This window comes from Engystomops pustulosus, chromosome 10, assembly GCF_040894005.1.
Source record: "Engystomops pustulosus chromosome 10, aEngPut4.maternal, whole genome shotgun sequence".
NCBI classification, from domain to species: domain Eukaryota; kingdom Metazoa; phylum Chordata; class Amphibia; order Anura; family Leptodactylidae; genus Engystomops; species Engystomops pustulosus.
In genome coordinates, this window is record NC_092420.1 from 96,130,254 (window position 1) to 96,149,414 (window position 19,161).

The following is a 19,161-nucleotide window of genomic DNA, read 5'->3' on the forward strand; positions in this document are numbered from 1 at the left end:
GAGTGCAGCTCTGGGGTATAATACAGGATGTAACTCAGGATCAGTACAGGATAAGTAATGTCATGTATGTACACAGTGACTGCACCAGCAGCAGAATAGTGAGTGCAGCTCTGGGGTATAATACAGGATGTAACTCAGGGTCAGTACAGGATAAGTAATGTCATGTATGTACACAGTGACTGCACCAGCAGCAGAATAGTGAGTACAGCTCTTTTTTTTTTTTTATTGCACACTTAATGTTTCTCTTTTTATGGCAAGTGTGGCATTACATGATTAAGAGATGCCGCAATTTGGGCTTGGTCCTCTTCGCCCCATAGCAGGCACATGGTCTAGATCTGGGGTACATACTTTATTCTGCATGGTAGAACAAATTAGTATTGTTCTTTTTAATATGGGTAAATCTTGCAGTTTGTGACGGATACATTGTAGCAATAACTGACTGAATCCATTGGCTGCCGAGTGATACAATGTAACAATAACAAAGTGCAGGCGTCTGGTGATATCCAGACCTCAGTGACCGAGTTATGAGAACGGTAAAGTCTATCAGGATTCGGCTCACGCACGTTGTGACCTAAAGAGCTATACTGTCATGTCAGTACTCTGTGTGCACATAATTTAATAACCTCGAAAGGCTGTTGGATCTGGTTTTGTAGGAAATTTAATCTCGCTTTGGAAGAAACAACATATTTTGACAAAAAAGAAGCAGAACACTACAAGTACAAGACGTAATGTAGAGTAAAGCTGTGAGGAAGGGAACTGGGGAAAGTTTTATTGGAGAATCGTAGAGAGAGGTCACACCCCAACACATCGGGATCTGTCATATCTCTAAAGAGTCCGTGTGTTATAGATAGATTATGGACCAAAACATGTTTATCTTTGGTGGCTAAATTATTATTTTATTCACCAGCTACAAATTGTAAGTAAGATTTTCCACTTTGTGGAGGTGGTCCCCTACTTAAGGACACCCGACTTACAGACGACCCCTAGTTAAAGAAGGACCCCTCTGCCCCTTGTGACCCCTGGTGACCTCTCTGGATGTTACTATAGTCCCAGACTGCAATGATCAGCTGTAAAGTGTCTGTAATGAAGCTTTATTGATAATTCTTGCTCCAATTACAGCAAAAAATCTTAACCCCACTGGGGCAAAAAACATTTTTGTCTGGATCTACAATTATAGAATATACAGTTTCGACAAATTCAACTTGAGAACGTGTCTTGTATGTAACCCGGGGACTGCCTGTATCTTAAAGTGCAGAGTGAGCAGGGGAGACATTGTAACAGTCTTTGAAGCTACAGAATGGAGGGGCTGTGGTAACCCCGCTCAGAGACCTTATCGCACATTTTTAGCATAATCTTAAATGTTGATTTTAGAAGGAAGGAGGCCATGGATAACAAATTTAAGAAGATCCGCACAATCGCGGGGCCTGGATCTATGAGTAATGTCCCTGCTTTATCAGGATGGATTTTAATGATGGGTGACAAAACTAGGAGGAGATTTTGCTTAAAAGAAATCTATCTTGGACACCCAACAGATCAAAATTTGAGTGTTGGATGCCTGATGGTTGGACTTGTATTATCTTTTGTGTTGTGTAATCGGTGATTATTAGCCCTCGTTGTTGTTTTGCAGGTGAACCGCGTCCAGATGTACGGGAAGACTCGCCGAGAAGCGATCTCCTTCCTTAAAGAGGCGCCGCCACCATTCACACTGGTCTGCTGCCGCCGCCTGGTCGATGACGAGAATGATAACTTTTTGGATGAACCAGCAGAACTTCTGGTCCAGACCGACAGAGTAAGTGCTCCGGAGCTGTGCGTCGGTAGCTCTTCGGTTTTACAATTTTTTTTTCGTTTTTCTTATCACACACGTATTCAAGTAAAACCTCTAAATTATTGTATGTCACAAATCTAGACACAACTAATATTGTGGGACACAAACGGCATTTTAAAAAAAATCCCATAATTCACATGTTCTGGTCCAGTGATTTGGTGAGAGGGAGAGATAATGGGGCTCATTTCCTTACCCAGTCCATTCCTGATCCCGCGGCGCGTTGTCCGACGTTGATTCAGAGCTTGCCGGGATTCACCAAGGTCGTGCGCCCAATGTCCACTAGGTGTCGCTGCTGCGCCGAAGTCTGCCGGAGTTCACCTTCTTTGCATGATCGCTTGATCTTGCGACATAATTTTTTTTTTTAATTCCGCGGTTTTTCCGAATCCGTCGGGTTTTCTGATGGCCACGCCCCCCCCCCCATTTCTGCCGCGTGAAAGCCGGCGCGATGCACCACAATCTGATCACGTGCACCCAAATCCCGGGGCAATTCCGTGCAAATCGGAAATATTCGGGAAACATTCCGACCCTTAGAAAATGAGCCCCAATGTTTTATTTATTTATTTTTTTGGTCAGATCTTATTTTTGACCAGGTTGTGGGTTCAATTCCTCTTTGAGGTTGATTTAAGGTTTTGTTTTGTTAATCTTATATATGTTTTTAACACCTGTGTAGATGTGGACATATTTTAATGTTTTGGGCTTTTGCCATTATTTTGGGTTTCAGAAGTACAGTTAAGTTTGGCTGTAGTTTTTTGCTTTTGGTGGACTTTTATTATATAATTTTGCTTTTGTTACATTTATTAATATTAATAAAGTGAAGTATATAAATATAATTATAAAAGCAATTAAAAAATGTATAATTATTAAAAGCAAAGTCCTATAATTATTACATATAGTATTTTATAGTTTATAGTTTCATTTTTTATATAAAAGCAATGAAATAATATTAATACTAAAAATATTACCGTATATACTCGGGTATAAGCCGACCCGAGTATAAGCCGAGGCCCCTAATTTTACGACAAAATACTGGGAAAACCTATTGACTCGAGTATAAGCCGAGGGTGGGAAATGCATTGGTCACAGCCTCCCCAGTATATAGCCAGCCAGCCCCTGCCCCAGTGTATATAGCCAGCCAGCCCCTACCACAATGTATATAGCCTGCCAGCCCCTGCCCCAGTGTATATAGCCTTCGGCCGCTGCCGGACAGATCGCACAGAAGATATACAGGGGTCGCCGGAAACGTGAGTTTAGAGATATTTATTTTTTTGACTCGAGTATAAGCCGAGTTTGGGTTTTTCAGCACATATTTTGTGCTGAAAAACTAGGCTTATACTCGAGTATATAAGGTAAGTGCCCTTTGATTCTGTTCTACTGCAAACACATGTAACGATCATAATATGAATAGTAATAAAAATATAAAATAAAAAAATTAACAATGAAGCAATAATTGGTTATAATAAACCCAAATATTTTAAGAAAATTGTAATTTAAATTCTAAGTAGTTTAATTTGTCATAGTTTTTTTTTTCTTATTTTAGTATCAAGTTATGTGTATAAATATAATAAAAGCAATGGAAAAATACTTAAATGAAACAAAAATATTTAAGTTCTAACATAAACTTTGTTGTTACCGTATTTTATCATCTCTATTGTTTTATTTTATTTTACTATTATCATTTCTTAATTATTAAGCAAAACCTTTTTTGGGAGATTTTGACACGGCAGTAATTCTCATTTGATTTAGTTTTTTAGTTACAAATCTTCCCATCTTCCATCAGTTTCTGTTGCCTCAGAGACTCCCTGACTGTCTGGAGTTCAGATATTTTGGGTTGACTCCCCTTAATATATCCCCCTTTCCTTTTTTTTGTATTATGGATTCCATTCATCTTCTTCATTGCTTCATATCCTTGTCTTGTGCCCATACTCTGTTACTGATATTTGTTTCCTTCTGTAGCAAAATGAAGAGGATGAAGTCTTCAAGTCGCCAGAATTAGTCGGGAACGAATATCAACAAAAGGTGAAGGAAAATTTACAATCTACAAGAGTTTTGAGTGTGTAACCCCTTTAAATTTCATTTTGAAATTACCTACTTCATTTTGACTACTTACTTTGTGTCCTATGTTAGTTGATATCTTTTTCTCTGTGCATTCCTTAAAGGAAACCTACCACCAATATCCGTCACGATAAATCCTAGATCCAGGCACTGTGACTGTGGAAATCTTCTTATATCTATATAATAGTCTCCTTCCTTCTAATATCAACTTCTACTATTATGCTAGTGAACCCGAAGGACACTGGGGGGATGTTACCAGAGCCCTTCAGTGCTGCAGATTCACAGGCTGTTACAATGAGCAGAACATCTCTCACCCAACCCCCTGCTCTTCCTCCTCTCTCTCTTCCTCCTCTCTCTCTTCCTCCTCTCTCTCTTCCTCCTCTCTCTCTTCCTCCTCTCTCTCTTCCTCCTCTCTCTCTGCCTCCTCTCTCTCTTCCTCCTCTCTCTCTGCCTCCTCTCTCTCTGCCTTTGTAATCTAGCATAATCCAGTGCTGGGGGAAGGAAGACCTGCTCTTCTCATTGTAACAGCCTGTGAAGCTACAGCACTGAGGGGAAACGCCCCCAGAGCCCTTCTAGCTCAATAGCATAATTATAACAGTTGATTTTAGAAGGAAGGAGGCCATGGATAACATATATAAGAATATTCCACAGTGCCGGTGCCTGGATCTATGAGTAATCAGGATGGATTTTCATGATACATTTCCTATAAGATTCAGTAGTAATGTATCCCGTCTTCCAATACTGTATGTTTGAGAGAGACTCTACACAGCGCTATGCCCTCTGGGTCGGGTCTTGTATCACTACACTTTGAACTCATGCATCGTGTTATTATCCTTGGGAAAATCGTTCCTTTTACTCTAGTCACATCCAGAGCTGACAAAATATTTCTCTTGCTGACATCACTGGCTGTTCTCGGATCGGGCCGTCGCTGGCTGTTCTCGGATCGGGCCGTCGCTGGCTGTTCTCGGATCGGGCCGTCGCTGGCTGTTCTCGGATCGGGCCGTCGCTGGCTGTTCTCGGATCGGGCCGTCGCTGGCTGTTCTCGGACCGGGGCGTCGCTGTCTGTTCTCGGACCGGGGCGTCGCTGTCTGTTCTCGGACCGGGGCGTCGCTGTCTGTTCTCGGACCGGGGCGTCGCTGTTTGTTCTCGGACCGGGGCGTCGCTGTCTGTTCTCGGACCGGGGCGTCGCTGTCTGTTCTCGGACCGGGCCGTCGCTGTCTGTTCTCGGACCGGGCCGTCGCTGTCTGTTCTCGGACCGGGCCGTCGCTGGCTGTTCTCGGACCGGGCCGTCGCTGGCTGTTCTCGGACCGGGCCGTCGCTGGCTGTTCTCGGACCGGGGCGTCTCTGGCTGTTCTCGGACCGGGCCGTCGCTGGCTGTTCTCGGACCGGGCCGTCGCTGGCTGTTCTCGGACCGGTCCGTCGCTGGCTGTTCTCGGACCGGTCCGTCGCTGGCTGTTCTCGGACCGGGCCGTCGCTGGCTGTTCTCGGACCGGGCCGTCGCTGGCTGTTCTCGGACCGGGCCGTCGCTGGCTGTTCTCGGACCGGGCCGTCGCTGTCTGTTCTCGGACCGGGGCGTCTCTGGCTGTTCTCGGACCGGGGCGTCGCTGGCTGTTCTCGGACCGGGCCGTCGCTGGCTGTTCTCGGGCCGGGCCGTCGCTGGCTGTTCTCGGGCCGGGCCGTCGCTGGCTGTTCTCGGGCCGGGCCGTCGCTGGCTGTTCTCGGACCGGGCCGTCGCTCGGTTCTGCGTCTGTTACTTTCCCTAAGTGAATTGAAGTCCTGGGATTCTAATCTCATCTGCAGGCAGCCGGATGAATTTTCAGGCTGTTGATCCGGTAACATTTGGCTGGAATGAGCGGCGCTGTGGCACCATGGCAGGAGTTTTACCGTCACCTCCTCCCGAATATTATCATTCTTTACCGAATCCGTAATATCTGATGTTTCATTACAGGAGGAAGAGGCTGAAGACCTGACCCGTGTCCAGGACGATGACGATGACGAGGAAGAGCTGACCTTATGGTCTCCTGAAGTTGATATTGTAGAACTGCACAAGGACAAGCGAGGTCTGGGGTTCAGTATCTTGGACTATGAGGTGAGCGATTCTTGGGGGAGAGAAATATGATTAGTGGTGTCACATGGGAACAGGTAGCCAGCCAATGACACTTTAAACAGTAAAGGAACACAATTACAATATTGCAAAACTAAACTCTGATAAGAGCGCCACTCCTTCTCATGGCCGTGTCTGGTATTGCAGGACATTGTTGTTGAAGTGAGTTGTGCAATACCAATCATGACCATTCCCAGGAGTGAGCTTCTTCACTAGTGCGCTCCTGGTTAGTTCATGTCTCCTTGGCTTCTTCTCTAGTGCACTCCTGACCTTACCTTCTTCTGTAATGCACTCCTGTCAGTATATGTGTCCTTAGCTTCTTCTCTAGTGCACACCCGGTCAAACATGTGTCTCCTTAACCTTTACTTCTGCTCAATGTAAATATCTCTTTAGCTTTGTCCCTAGTACACTCCTGGTCAGTGCATACGACTCCTTAGATTTGTCCCTAGTGCACTCCTGGTCAGTGCATACGACTCCTTAGATTTGTCCCTAGTACACTCCTGGTCAGTGCATACGACTCCTTAGATTTGTCCCTAGTACACTCCTGGTCAGTGCATATGACTCCTTAGATTTGTCTCTAGTACACTCCTGGTCAGTGCATACGACTCCTTAGATTCGTCCCTAGTGCACTCCTGGTCAGTGCATACGACTCCTTAGATTTGTCTCTAGTACACTCCTGGTCAGTGCATATGACTCCTTAGATTTGTCCCTAGTACACTCCTGGTCAGTGCATACGACTCCTTAGATTTGTCCCTAGTACACTCCTGGTCAGTGCATACGACTCCTTAGATTTGTCCCTAGTACACTCCTGGTCAGTGCATACGACTCCTTAGATTTGTCCCTAGTACACTCCTGGTCAGTGCATATGACTCCTTAGATTTGTCCCTAGTACACTCCTGGTCAGTGCATACGACTCCTTAGATTTGTCCCTAGTACACTCCTGGTCAGTGCATATGACTCCTTAGATTTGTCTCTAGTACACTCCTGGTCAGTGCATATGACTCCTTAGCTTTGTCCCTAGTACACTCCTGGTCAGTGCATACGACTCCTTAGATTTGTCCCTAGTACACTCCTGGTCAGTGCATATGACTCCTTAGCTTTGTCCCTAGTACACTCCTGGTCAGTGCATATGACTCCTTAGCTTTGTCCCTAGTGCACTCCTGGTCAGTGCATACGACTCCTTAGATTTGTCCCTAGTACACTCCTGGTCAGTGCATATGACTCCTTAGATTTGTCCCTAGTACACTCCTGGTCAGTGCATATGACTCCTTAGCTTTGTCCCTAGTACACTCCTGGTCAGTGCATATGACTCCTTAGCTTTGTCCCTAGTACACTCCTGGTCAGTGCATACGACTCCTTAGATTTGTCCCTAGTGCACTCCTGGTCAGTGCATACGACTCCTTAGATTTGTCCCTAGTGCACTCCTGGTCAGTGCATACGACTCCTTAGATTTGTCCCTAGTGCACTCCTGGTCAGTGCATACGACTCCTTAGCTTTGTCCCTAGTACACTCCTGGTCAGTGCATACGACTCCTTAGATTTGTCTCTAGTACACTCCTGGTCAGTGCATATGACTCCTTAGCTTTGTCCCTAGTACACTCCTGATCACCACAAATATCTCCCTAGTGTCTTCTCTAGTACACTCTGTCATTGCATGTGGACTCCTAAGCTTCTCTAGTTCACTCCTGGTCATTGCATATGACTTCTAAGCTTCTCTAGCGCACTCCTGGTCATTGCATATGTCTCCTGAGCTTCTCTAGCGCACTACTCGTCATTGCATATCTGGTCTCTTAAGCTTCTCTAGCGCACTACTGGTCATTGCATATGTTTCCTGAGCTTCTCTAGCGCACTCCTCGTCATTGCATATCTGGTCTCTTAAGCTTCTCTAGTGCACTCCTGGTCATTGCATATGTCTCCTGAGCTTCTCTAGCGCACTCCTGGTCATTGCATATGTCTCTTAAGCTTCTCTAGCGCACTCCTGGTCATTGCATATCTGGTCTCTTAAGCTTCTCTAGTGCACTCCTGGTCATTGCATATGTCTCCTGAGCTTCTCTAGTGCACTCCTGGTCATTGCATATGTCTCTTAAGCTTCTCTAGCGCACTCCTGGTCATTGCATATGTCTCTTAAGCTTCTCTAGCGCACTCCTGGTCATTGCATATGTCTCTTAAGCTTCTCTAGCGCACTCCTGGTCATTGCATATGTCTCCTGAGCTTCTCTAGCGCACTCCTGGTCATTGCATATGTCTCTTAAGCTTCTCTAGTGCACTCCGGGTCATTGCATATGTCTCTTAAGCTTCTCTAGTGCACTCCGGGTCATTGCATATGTCTCTTAAGCTTCTCTATTGCATTCCTCGTCATTGCATATGTCTCTTAAGCTTCTCTAGTGCACTCCTGGTCATTGCATATCTGGTCTCTTAAGCTTCTCTAGCGCACTCCTGGTCATTGCATATGTCTCCTGAGCTTCTCTAGTGCACTCCTGGTCATTGCTATCTGGTCTCCTGAGCTTCTCTAGTGCACTCCTGGTCATTGCATATGTCTCCTGAGCTTCTCTAGCGCACTCCTGGTCATTGCATATGTCTCTTAAGCTTCTCTAGCGCACTCCTGGTCATTGCTATCTGGTCTCCTGAGCTTCTCTAGTGCACTCCTGGTCATTGCATATGTCTCCTGAGCTTCTCTAGTGCACTCCTGGTCATTGCATATGTCTCCTGAGCTTCTCTAGCGCACTCCTGGTCATTGCATATGTCTCTTAAGCTTCTCTAGTGCACTCCGGGTCATTGCATATGTCTCTTAAGCTTCTCTAGTGCATTCCTCGTCATTGCATATGTCTCTTAAGCTTCTCTAGCGCACTCCTGGTCATTGCATATGTCTCCTGAGCTTCTCTAGTGCACTCCTGGTCATTGCTATCTGGTCTCCTGAGCTTCTCTAGTGCACTCTGGGTCATTGCATATGTCTCCTGAGCTTCTCTAGTGCACTCCTGGTCATTGCATATCTGGTCTCCTGAGCTTCTCTAGTGCACTCATGGTCATTGCATATGTCTCCTGAGCTTCTCTAGTGCACTCCTGGTCATTGCATATCTGGTCTCCTGAGCTTCTCTAGTGCACTCCTGGTCATTGCATATCTGGTCTCCTGAGCTTCTCTAGTGCACTCTGGGTCATTGCATATGTCTCCTATGCTTCTATATTCTGGAATACAACCTTAGACAGACCTTTACACAACTCCGCTTACATCTGTCAAAGAGAATGTTTCTTGGTGGTCGTCCACCTTCAGGCAACTTTGACTCCTGAGTATAGCATTATCCTTCACCATACGTGAGCTCTCGTCCGCCTGCATTCCCCCTCCTCTTATCATGACGATGTTGAGGTCCAGTCCTCACCAGCACTGACGCAGGAGATCATTTTCCTTCCTGAAATACTCTGTGCTGCTGGAGACTTATCCCCTTTACGTTATATAAATCTTGATACAATATCTGTTACTATTACTCTTACTGTCATCCTCCAGTCATGTGTTACCCCAAACAGTCTGCTCCCTCTTAAAGGAATGGTATACCCTAGCTTGGAGCAGAACTTGAAGGGAAACTTGTATAGACTGTTTTAGATGGCCATTGTATAATAATTTCTTTTAAGTATGATGTTAGTAGCAGCTGGACTGTTATATTCCAGGATTGTAGTTTCTCCTAGTGCACTGAGGGCGTATCCTCACACTGCTGTGCTCTGTGCTCTCTGCAGCCAGTGTTATGTATTGTCCCTGGAGAGATGTGTAATCAGATCTCACACTGCTGTGCTCTGTGCTCTGTGCAGCCAGTGTTATGTACTGTCCCAGGAGAGATGTGTAAACAGACCTCACACTGCTGTGCTCTGTGCTCTCTTCAGCCAGTGTTGGGTATTGTCCCTGGAGAGATGTGTAATCAGACTTTTATGTATGTTGTTAGTAGCAGCAGGACTGTGATATAGGGATTTATATTCCAGAATTGTAACTTTTCCAAATGCACTCTGGGTGTTTACTCACACTGCTGTGTTCTGTGCTTTATCTAGCCAGTGTTGGGTATTACTTCTAGAGGTATTGTCTCTATTTGTTTCTGTTGTTAGTAGCAGCAGGATTATGAAAAAAAGATTTATATGCCAAGATTCTTGTTTCTCTTATTGCACAGGTGTCCTAACACTTCTGTGCTCTTAGCTCTCTGCATTGAACTACTCTACAGCCTTTACCCTTTTTTCTCTAAGTAAAATCTTTACCAGACTTCTAGTTGTATACTACAGTGTATAGCAGTCACTCAAAGCAGAGGGAAAGCACTGCAGTGAGCAAAGAGCACAGCAGGGTGAGGGCAAACCCTTAATGTAAATGTAGAAGCTACAACATTGTGAAAATGTGATTTTTATTCCAGTCTCGCTGCTACTAACCACACAGGAATGATCCAATTTTACAATCTTAAAGGGCATCTACCACCAGGATGAAAGACTGTATGCAGATGAGCCTGATGGGCTCCAGGCTCCATAGGTGTTAATGGAGCTTGGAGCCAGTCAGGCTCATCTGCATACAGTCTTTCATCCTGGTGGTAGATGCCCTTTAATGGAAGTTTGTGTGATTGTACTTCCCCTTTAAATTTTGCATAGAAGACCCAGAATGCCCATATTATTGAATCCCAGCTCATATCCATAAAAGACCCTGAAATAATCGCACCCACCTCCTCGCCTTTACAAAGTTGAGGAGTAAATTCAATAAGTGGGATTTGGCAATGATTGAAAGCTACACACAATAATTACTGATCACAATGGCACCGAAACGCAGCAGCGAGACATTCATGTGGGCTTCTCATTGCTCCAGGACTTCATTTAGTCAGCGAGTAATTTCCTCTAATTGTCGCAATTTAAGGTGCGGAGATGAGATCCACAGGCAGAGGAACGCCTGACAATAGCGCCCTGCGCCCCCCCTCCCCAAAAGCCCCCCCCCGTTCTGTCACTTATTTATTTCCCCAGATCCTGACGGTAAAATAAATGTGATCTATCTGCTGCCAGGGGCTTTTTAAAGCATGACATTACATTTCATAGTTATTGGCTATAAACGCTCACGCAGGAAGCAAAGTCCCGGGGCGACAAATGGACCCCGCGTCCGATCGTTCATCTTGTAGAATTGTCTGATGTGCTGATCGTGTTCAAATTTGTTAGTGAACTTTACAGATATTCATGTAATTATACCCAAACCCATGGAAGAAACCAAGGACCAGGGTGATGCTGCCCCCTATGTACAAGAATATAACTACTATAATACTGCCCCCTATGTACAAGAATATAACTACTATAATACTGCCCCCTATGTACAGGAATATAACTACTATAATACTGCCCTCTATGTACAAGAATATAACTACTATAATACTGCCCCCTATGTACAAGAATATAACTACTATAATACTGCCCCCTATGTACAAGAATATAACTACTATAATACTGCCCCCTATGTACAAGAATATAACTGCTATAATACTGCCCCCTATGTACAGGAATATAACTACTATAATACTGCCCCCTATGTACAAGAATATAACTACTATAATACTGCCCCCTATGTACAAGAATATAACTACTATAATACTGCCCCCTATGTACAAGAATATAACTACTATAATACTGCCCCCTATGTACAGGAATATAACTACTATAATACTGCCCCTATGTGCAGGAATATAACTACTATAATACTGCCCCCTATGTACAAGAATATAACTACTATAATACTGTCCCTATATACAAGAATATAACTACTATAATACTGCCCCCTATGTACAAGAATATAACTACTATAATACTGCCCCCTATGTACAAGAATATAACTACTATAATACTGTCCCTATATACAAGAATATAACTACTATAATACTGCCCCCTATGTACAAGAATATAACTACTATAATACTGCCCCCTATGTACAAGAATATAACTACTATAATACTGCCCCCTATGTACAAGAATATAACTACTATAATACTGCCCCCTATGAACAGGAATATAACTACTATAATACTGCCCCCTATGTACAGGAATATAACTACTATAATACTGCCCCCTATGTACAAGAATATAACTACTATAATACTGCTCCTTATGTACAGGAATATAACTACTATAATACTGCCCCCTATGTACAAGAATATAAGTACTATAATACTGCCTCCTATGTACAAGAATATAACTACTATAATACTGCCCCCTATGTACAGGAATATAACTACTATAATACTGCCCCCTATGTACAGGAATATAACTACTATAATACTGCCCTATATGTACAGGAATATAACTACTATAATACTGCTCCTATGTACAGGAAGATAACTACTATAATACTGCTCCCTATGTACAGGAATATAACATGGACATGCCTCACCAGTGCAGTTTGTGAAGCCACAATCGTGGTATATTCTAGAATATCAGTATAGAGAGGGATATTTGCTGTTAGCATCCCTGTGTTCCCGCAGTCGGTGACGTCAGGAGGGCCAATCGGCGGCCTCCACTACAGATTTATTACCAGTAATTACCATATTTGATCATATTTGAAATGCACAGGGAGCACTTTGCAAGAATTAAACTTTGCAGTGAGGGGATGCATTTGCAAAATTGCATATCCACATAGACATAGATCCTGCATAATTCCAGCTCATGACGCGTCTCTGTGCAGCAGAACCCTCCATCGTGTCAGTGGCTTTGACACCCCTCCCCCGCAGTGGATGGACGGAGCGGCCGCGGGGTTAAGGTTACGGGTCGGTCTGGACTTGGACACGAGCAGATCTTACATATTCAGGTCTAATCAGCAAATCCATTCCCAGGAGATTGAAGTCTGAAATTCTCCAGAAAACCCTCATTTATTACAGACTCCACCGCGACCTCCTGTCCTGAGCCCCCGGCCATCCGGGAAAAGGGACACGAGGAAAATTAGACTTTTTAAAATTTCTAATTTCATCCATGTTGGCTTCATCTTTAATTTAGAATTAAACTTGGATGTAGAACTCAGTGACCAGGGCAACTCCTACTGACATCACTGTGTGTATTATCCCCTGTACTGTGACATCACTGTGTGTATTATCCCTGTACTGTGACATCACTGTGTGTATTATCCCTGTACTGTGACATTACTGTGTGTATTATCCCTGTACTGTGACATCACTGTGTGTATTATCCCTGTACTGTGACATCACTGTGTGTATTATCTCTGTACTGTGACATCACTGTGTGTATTATCCCTGTACTGTGACATCACTGTGTGTATTATCTCTGTACTGTGATATCACTGTGTGTATTATCTCTGTACTGTGACATCACTGTGTGTATTATCCCTGTACTGTGACATCACTGTGTGTATTATCCCTGTACTGTGACATCGCTGTGTGTATTATCCCTGTACTGTGACATCACTGTGTGTATTATCCCTGTACTGTGACATCACTGTGTGTATTATCCCTGTACTGTGACATCACTGTGTGTATTATCTCTGTACTGTGACATCACTGTGTGTATTATCCCTGTACTGTGACATCACTGTGTGTATTATCCCTGTACTGTGACATTACTGTGTGTATTATCTGTGTACTGTGACATTACTGTGTGTATTATCCCTGTACTGTGACATCACTGTGTGTATTATCCCTGTACTGTGACATCACTGTGTGTATTATCCCTGTACTGTGACATCACTGTGTGTATTATCTCTGTACTGTGACATCACTGTGTGTATTATCCCTGTACTGTGACATCACTGTGTGTATTATCCCTGTACTGTGACATCACTGTGTGTATTATCTCTGTACTGTGACATCACTGTGTGTATTATCCCTGTACTGTGACATCACTGTGTGTATTATCCCTGTACTGTGACATCACTGTGTGTATTATCTCTGTACTGTGACATCACTGTGTGTATTATCTCTGTACTGTGACATCACTGCGTGTATTATCCCTGTACTGTGACATCACTGTGTGTATTATCATGTACTGTGACATCACTGTGTGTATTATCTCTGTACTGTGACATACCTGCGTGAATTCTCCCTGTACTGTGACATCACTGTGTGTATTATCCCTGTACTGTGACATCACTGTGTGTATTATCTCTGTACTGTGACATCACTGTGTGTATTATCATGTACTGTGACATCACTGTGTGTATTATCCCTGTACTGTGACATCACTGTGTGTATTATCTCTGTACTGTGACATCACTGTGTGTATTATCTCTGTACTGTGACATCACTGCGTGTATTATCCCTGTACTGTGACATCACTGTGTGTATTATCATGTACTGTGACATCACTGTGTGTATTATCTCTGTACTGTGACATACCTGCGTGAATTCTCCCTGTACTGTGACATCACTGTGTGTATTATCCCTGTACTGTGACATCACTGTGTGTATTATCTCTGTACTGTGACATCATTGTGTGTAATATCTCTGTACTGTGACATCACTGTGTGTATTATCCTGTACTGTGACATCACTGTGTGTATTATCCCCTGTACTGTGACATCACTGTGTGTATTATCTCTGTACTGTGACATCACTGTGTGTATTATCCCTGTACTGTGACATCACTGTGTGTAATATCTCTGTACTGTGACATCACTGTGTGTATTATCCCTGTACTGTGACATCACTGTGTGTATTATCCCTGTACTGTGACATCACTGTGTGTATTATCCCTGTACTGTGACATCACTGCGTGTAATATCCCTGTACTGTGACATCACTGCGTGTAATATCTCTGTACTGTGACATCACTGTGTGTATTATCCCTCTACTGTGACATCACTGTGTGTATTATCCCTGTACTGTGACATCACTGTGTGTATTATCTCTGTACTGTGACATCACTGTGTGTATTATCCCTGTACTGTGACACCGCTGTGTGTATTATCCCTGTACTGTGACATCACTGTGTGTATTATCCCTGTACTGTGACATCACTGTGTGTATTATCCCTGTACTGTGACATCACTGTGTGTATTATCTCTGTACTGTGACATCACTGTGTGTATTATCCCTGTACTGTGACATCACTGTGTGTATTATACCTGTACTGTGACATCACTGTGTGTATTATCCCTGTACTGTGACATCACTGTGTGTATTATTCCCTGTACTGTGACATCACTGTGTGTATTATCCCTGTACTGTGACATCACTGTGTGTATTATCCCTGTACTGTGACATCACTGTGTGTATTATCCCTGTGTGATGTCATAGTACAGCCTAGCGCAACTTTCTCCGGAATCTTCTGTATATGTAGGAGAATGTTTCGGTTATTTAGGAAGAGTTCCATTCGGGATTATGATAAAGCAGGGTGTTTTCCTCTCCCCCTCCACCCCAGTTATAGGGTGACTCCCCCACCCTTGTGCTCGCCCATCCCTGCACCTCCACATTCCAGGGCAGATTATTCCGGCCTGTGTTTATTCCCGGCGTTCCTCACATTCCTGACTCTTATTTCTGGTCTCCGCACTTTGTGCTTTATATTACAATTTATTAAAAGTGCAACAATTGTGCGGGGGCCAGGCGTTCAGGCTCGGGCAATTTATGGTGCGGGGCTCCCCCTCTATTTAGATTTAGGGGCACAACCCCCATTCTAGATATATATGCACTTTACATCTTCTCCTGGGAATAAATGAGACTTCTAAGAAGCGCAGAGTATTTAAGGAGGCACAAATCTTGCTGTAAATGGTACCCTGCCTGCTCATGTTATTTTGTGAGTGTGAACAGTGACTGAGGCTCCAGTCTATCAGGAGAAGAGTCTTCTAGCTTGGACGTCACTTCCAACAAGATCAGAAGTAGCTGGAAGTGGAGTAGAAAAGACAGAGACTTCTATAGTGTGGCCACAGCAGCACAGGAGCATTTCAGGAGAGAAGTCTGCGCAGGGTGCGTGCCGTGCGCAGGGTCCTGTGTAGTGTGCAGGGTCCTGTGTAGTGCGCAGGGTCCTGTGTAGTGCGCAGGGTCCTGTGTAGTGCGCAGGGTCCTGTGTAGTGCGCAGGGTCCTGTGTAGTGCGCAGGGTCCTGTGTAGTGCGCAGGGTCCTGTGCAGTGCGCAGGGTCCTGTGCAGTGCGCAGGGTCCTGTGCAGTGCGCAGGGTCCTGTGCAGTGCGCAGGGTCCTGTGCAGTGCGCAGGGTCCTGTGCAGTGCGCAGGGTCCTGTGCAGTGCGCAGGGTCCTGTGCAGTGCGCAGGGTCCTGTGCAGTGCGCAGGGTGCGTGCCGTGCGCAGGGTGCGTGCCGTGCGCAGGGTGCGTGCCGTGCGCAGGGTGCGTGCCATGTGCAGGGTCCTGTGTAGTGTGCAGGGTCCTTGCCATGTGCAGGGTCCTGTGTAGTGTGCAGGGTCCTTGCCATGTGTAGGGTCCTGTGTAGTGCGCAGGGTCCTGTGCAGTGCGCAGGGTGCGTGCCGTGCGCAGGGTGCGTGCCGTGCGCAGGGTGCGTGCCGTGCGCAGGGTGCGTGCCATGTGCAGGGTCCTGTGTAGTGTGCAGGGTCCTTGCCATGTGCAGGGTCCTGTGTAGTGTGCAGGGTCCTTGCCATGTGTAGGGTCCTGTGTAGTGTGCAGGGGGCGCCAGATTCAGGATTTCTGGTGCACGTGCCCCCTGCATTGCTCCGACAGCGTGCACCAACTTTTTTTTGGTGCACCTTTAACATAGGGCGTGCAACACAATTTGGTCTGACTTTGCATGATAAATGTTTGGCACGGTCCGTCTGAGCACCGGACGCCCCCTTCAGTCCCTGCAGTGGATTTAGTGCAGTGTGTGATACATATGTGGCCGGATACTTTATGAATACCTCTGCCAGCAGTTTGCACTGAAAAGAACGCGCAAAGTCCGACAAAAAACTGCCCCAAGCACCTTAGTAAATGTGGGACTGTGACTTATTTAGTGGATGGAGTGGGGTCTTCCAGCAGCACAGAGCATGTCAGCAGAAGAGGGGGCTAATCCTCTGTGAAGGTCATAGACTGAAAATGGGCAGCACAGAGGATTTCAGAGGAGGAGTGTTTAATTCCTCAAGTAGTAGAATCTCTTGTGCAGAGGAGTGTCCGAGGCAGAGACTTCGGTGGTGGGCGGCATGTGCTCTCCCAGCAGCACAGAGTGTTTAAGGAAAAACCGCTGCATGTGCCAAGGACAGCCGGAATCAGTGCACATCCATATCATGCGTGTATATAGGATTCTCTCCTCTATGGTGACCGGGTGGCATCTCCTGTCCCCCCGTTTCTTGGGGTGACCCTCCGCACCCCCTAATCTTGCCTGTGTTTGGGAGGTGTCTTTGTTAGCCGCCTGTGTTCTCTATAAGGAAAGTCTGTCCTTCAGCGGTTTGTGCTGCGCACATCACAAAAGTGCCGAGTGCTGTAACTGCATTTGTGGGGAATTATTGATCGTTACTGCCCTCTCTTGGCCAATACACATATATCTTCGCTGGGAGAATATTCTTCAGTTCTCCTGAGTCAGCAAATGCGCCGAAGTTTTCCATCAACCTAATGGATCAATTCAGTCTACTCCAAGGAACGTCTGTTTAAGCTGCAAAATAGGCGCAGCAGCACATTTTCAGGGTTATATCTTCCATACCCCCCCCCCCCTTTACTATGATGATCATTGAGTAGATGGGGGGGGGGGTGCGGTATAATGTACCGCCGCCGCCTCTTATCATGGGGACTCATCGCGAACGGGAAAAATAATGTGGTTTTATCTCTCGCCTTAATGAATGCTAATTTCCATTGACTGATGTGCAATTGGAGTTTTGGAAAAGTTTGGTCCCCGCGGGGAGCGGCGCGGGCGCTGCAGAACCTTCTGGACGTCCTTGACACGGGGCGCGATGTCACGGGTGTAAATCTACTTGTCATCTCCAGGACGCTGCTTGTAGAGAATAAGAAAAGATGAGACGTCAGGGATGATTTAAAGGGATAATTTGTAAATGGCAACAAAATAATTCAATAAAATATTGATACAGGGGTAACGGAGGACCCGGGATCCTCTGGTTATAGACTCGCATGATTGTCTGACTTCTAAGACCATTGGTAACACGTTTCTAAATCTGAGGGAACCAGGAAGCAATATTTACTACCCTACAGCTCCCCCGCAGGGGACATGGAGCATTACACATATTGGGTCTTCCAGCGTGAGTGTGCAATACCATGAATTACAATTACAGACTGTCCCCTACTTAAGGACGCCCGACTTACAGACAACCCCTAGTTACAGACGGACCCCCTCTGCTCCTTGTGACCTCTGGTGACCTCTGTGGATGTTACTATAGTCCCGGGCTGCACTGATCAGCTGTAAGGTGTCTGTAATGAAGCTTTATTGATCATCCTTGGTCCAATTACATAAAAAAATTTTGAAACTCCAATTGTCACTGGGACTAAAGAAAAATTTGTCTGGAGCTACAATTATAAAATATACAGTTTCGACTTGCATACAAATTCAACTTAAGAGCAAACCTATGGACCCTATCTTGTATGTAACATTCAGCAGTGCTCCCAGGCTTGTAGATTATAGACAGTGCAGCCCTAAAAGGCTTTATATGATGGAATTAGGTTGACAGATTTTTCTTGGTCACATTGGTGGATTTATCTGATTTTTGCCAACTTAAAAGGGCTTCTGTCACCAGATTTTACTGCATTAAACTACATGGGGTATGAAAAGTACTTTTTCAGAATTTGCTCTTTTTACCTTTTAAAAATGATATGCTCCAAAGTCGTGTGAAAATGAGCAGAGTAGAGTCAGATTTTGCCAGAGATGAGTCAAGTTTAGAGGCTGCAGGGGGAGGGCCACTTCAGACGCTGCTATCTTCTGTTCTGTAGCACCCATAACCATGTCATATTAAAGATAATCTGCTCATCTTTCAGTCTGTATCAGGCTTGTGGTTCTGGGATCCACTGACTGTATCTGGAAGATGAGACTGTTCTCTTTATTGTGACATCTAAACCATATTTCTTTGTAATATAGAACAGAAGATAATGGCTTCTGATGTGACCCTTGCCTTGAAGCCTCTAAACTTGACTTATCTCAGGTAAAATCTGATTCTTCTCTGCCAATTCAGTATTAGATTTCGCATAAGAGGTATTTTACAGAAAACCCGGTGTGTTTCTTTATTACAGATATCTCAAAGTTTAGCATTGGGGGAATGTGTGTATTATTGGATCAGCACCAGGAAAAGCTCTTGGACCCTGTGG

General features: G+C 44.9%; 1 protein-coding gene across 4 annotated transcripts in view; it reads left to right on the top strand.

Moving 5' to 3' along the window:
- PATJ (PATJ crumbs cell polarity complex component) overlaps positions 1-19,161 on the top strand; it is a 148,483-nt gene that overhangs the window by 35,148 nt on the left and 94,174 nt on the right. For all 4 annotated transcript variants that reach the window (XM_072126932.1, XM_072126935.1, XM_072126933.1 and 1 more), the window contains exons 16-18: positions 1,628-1,789; positions 3,779-3,841; positions 5,826-5,966. In XM_072126932.1, coding sequence (XP_071983033.1) covers positions 1,628-1,789; positions 3,779-3,841; positions 5,826-5,966 — 366 coding nt within the window. The remainder of the gene's footprint in view (positions 1-1,627; positions 1,790-3,778; positions 3,842-5,825; positions 5,967-19,161) is intronic.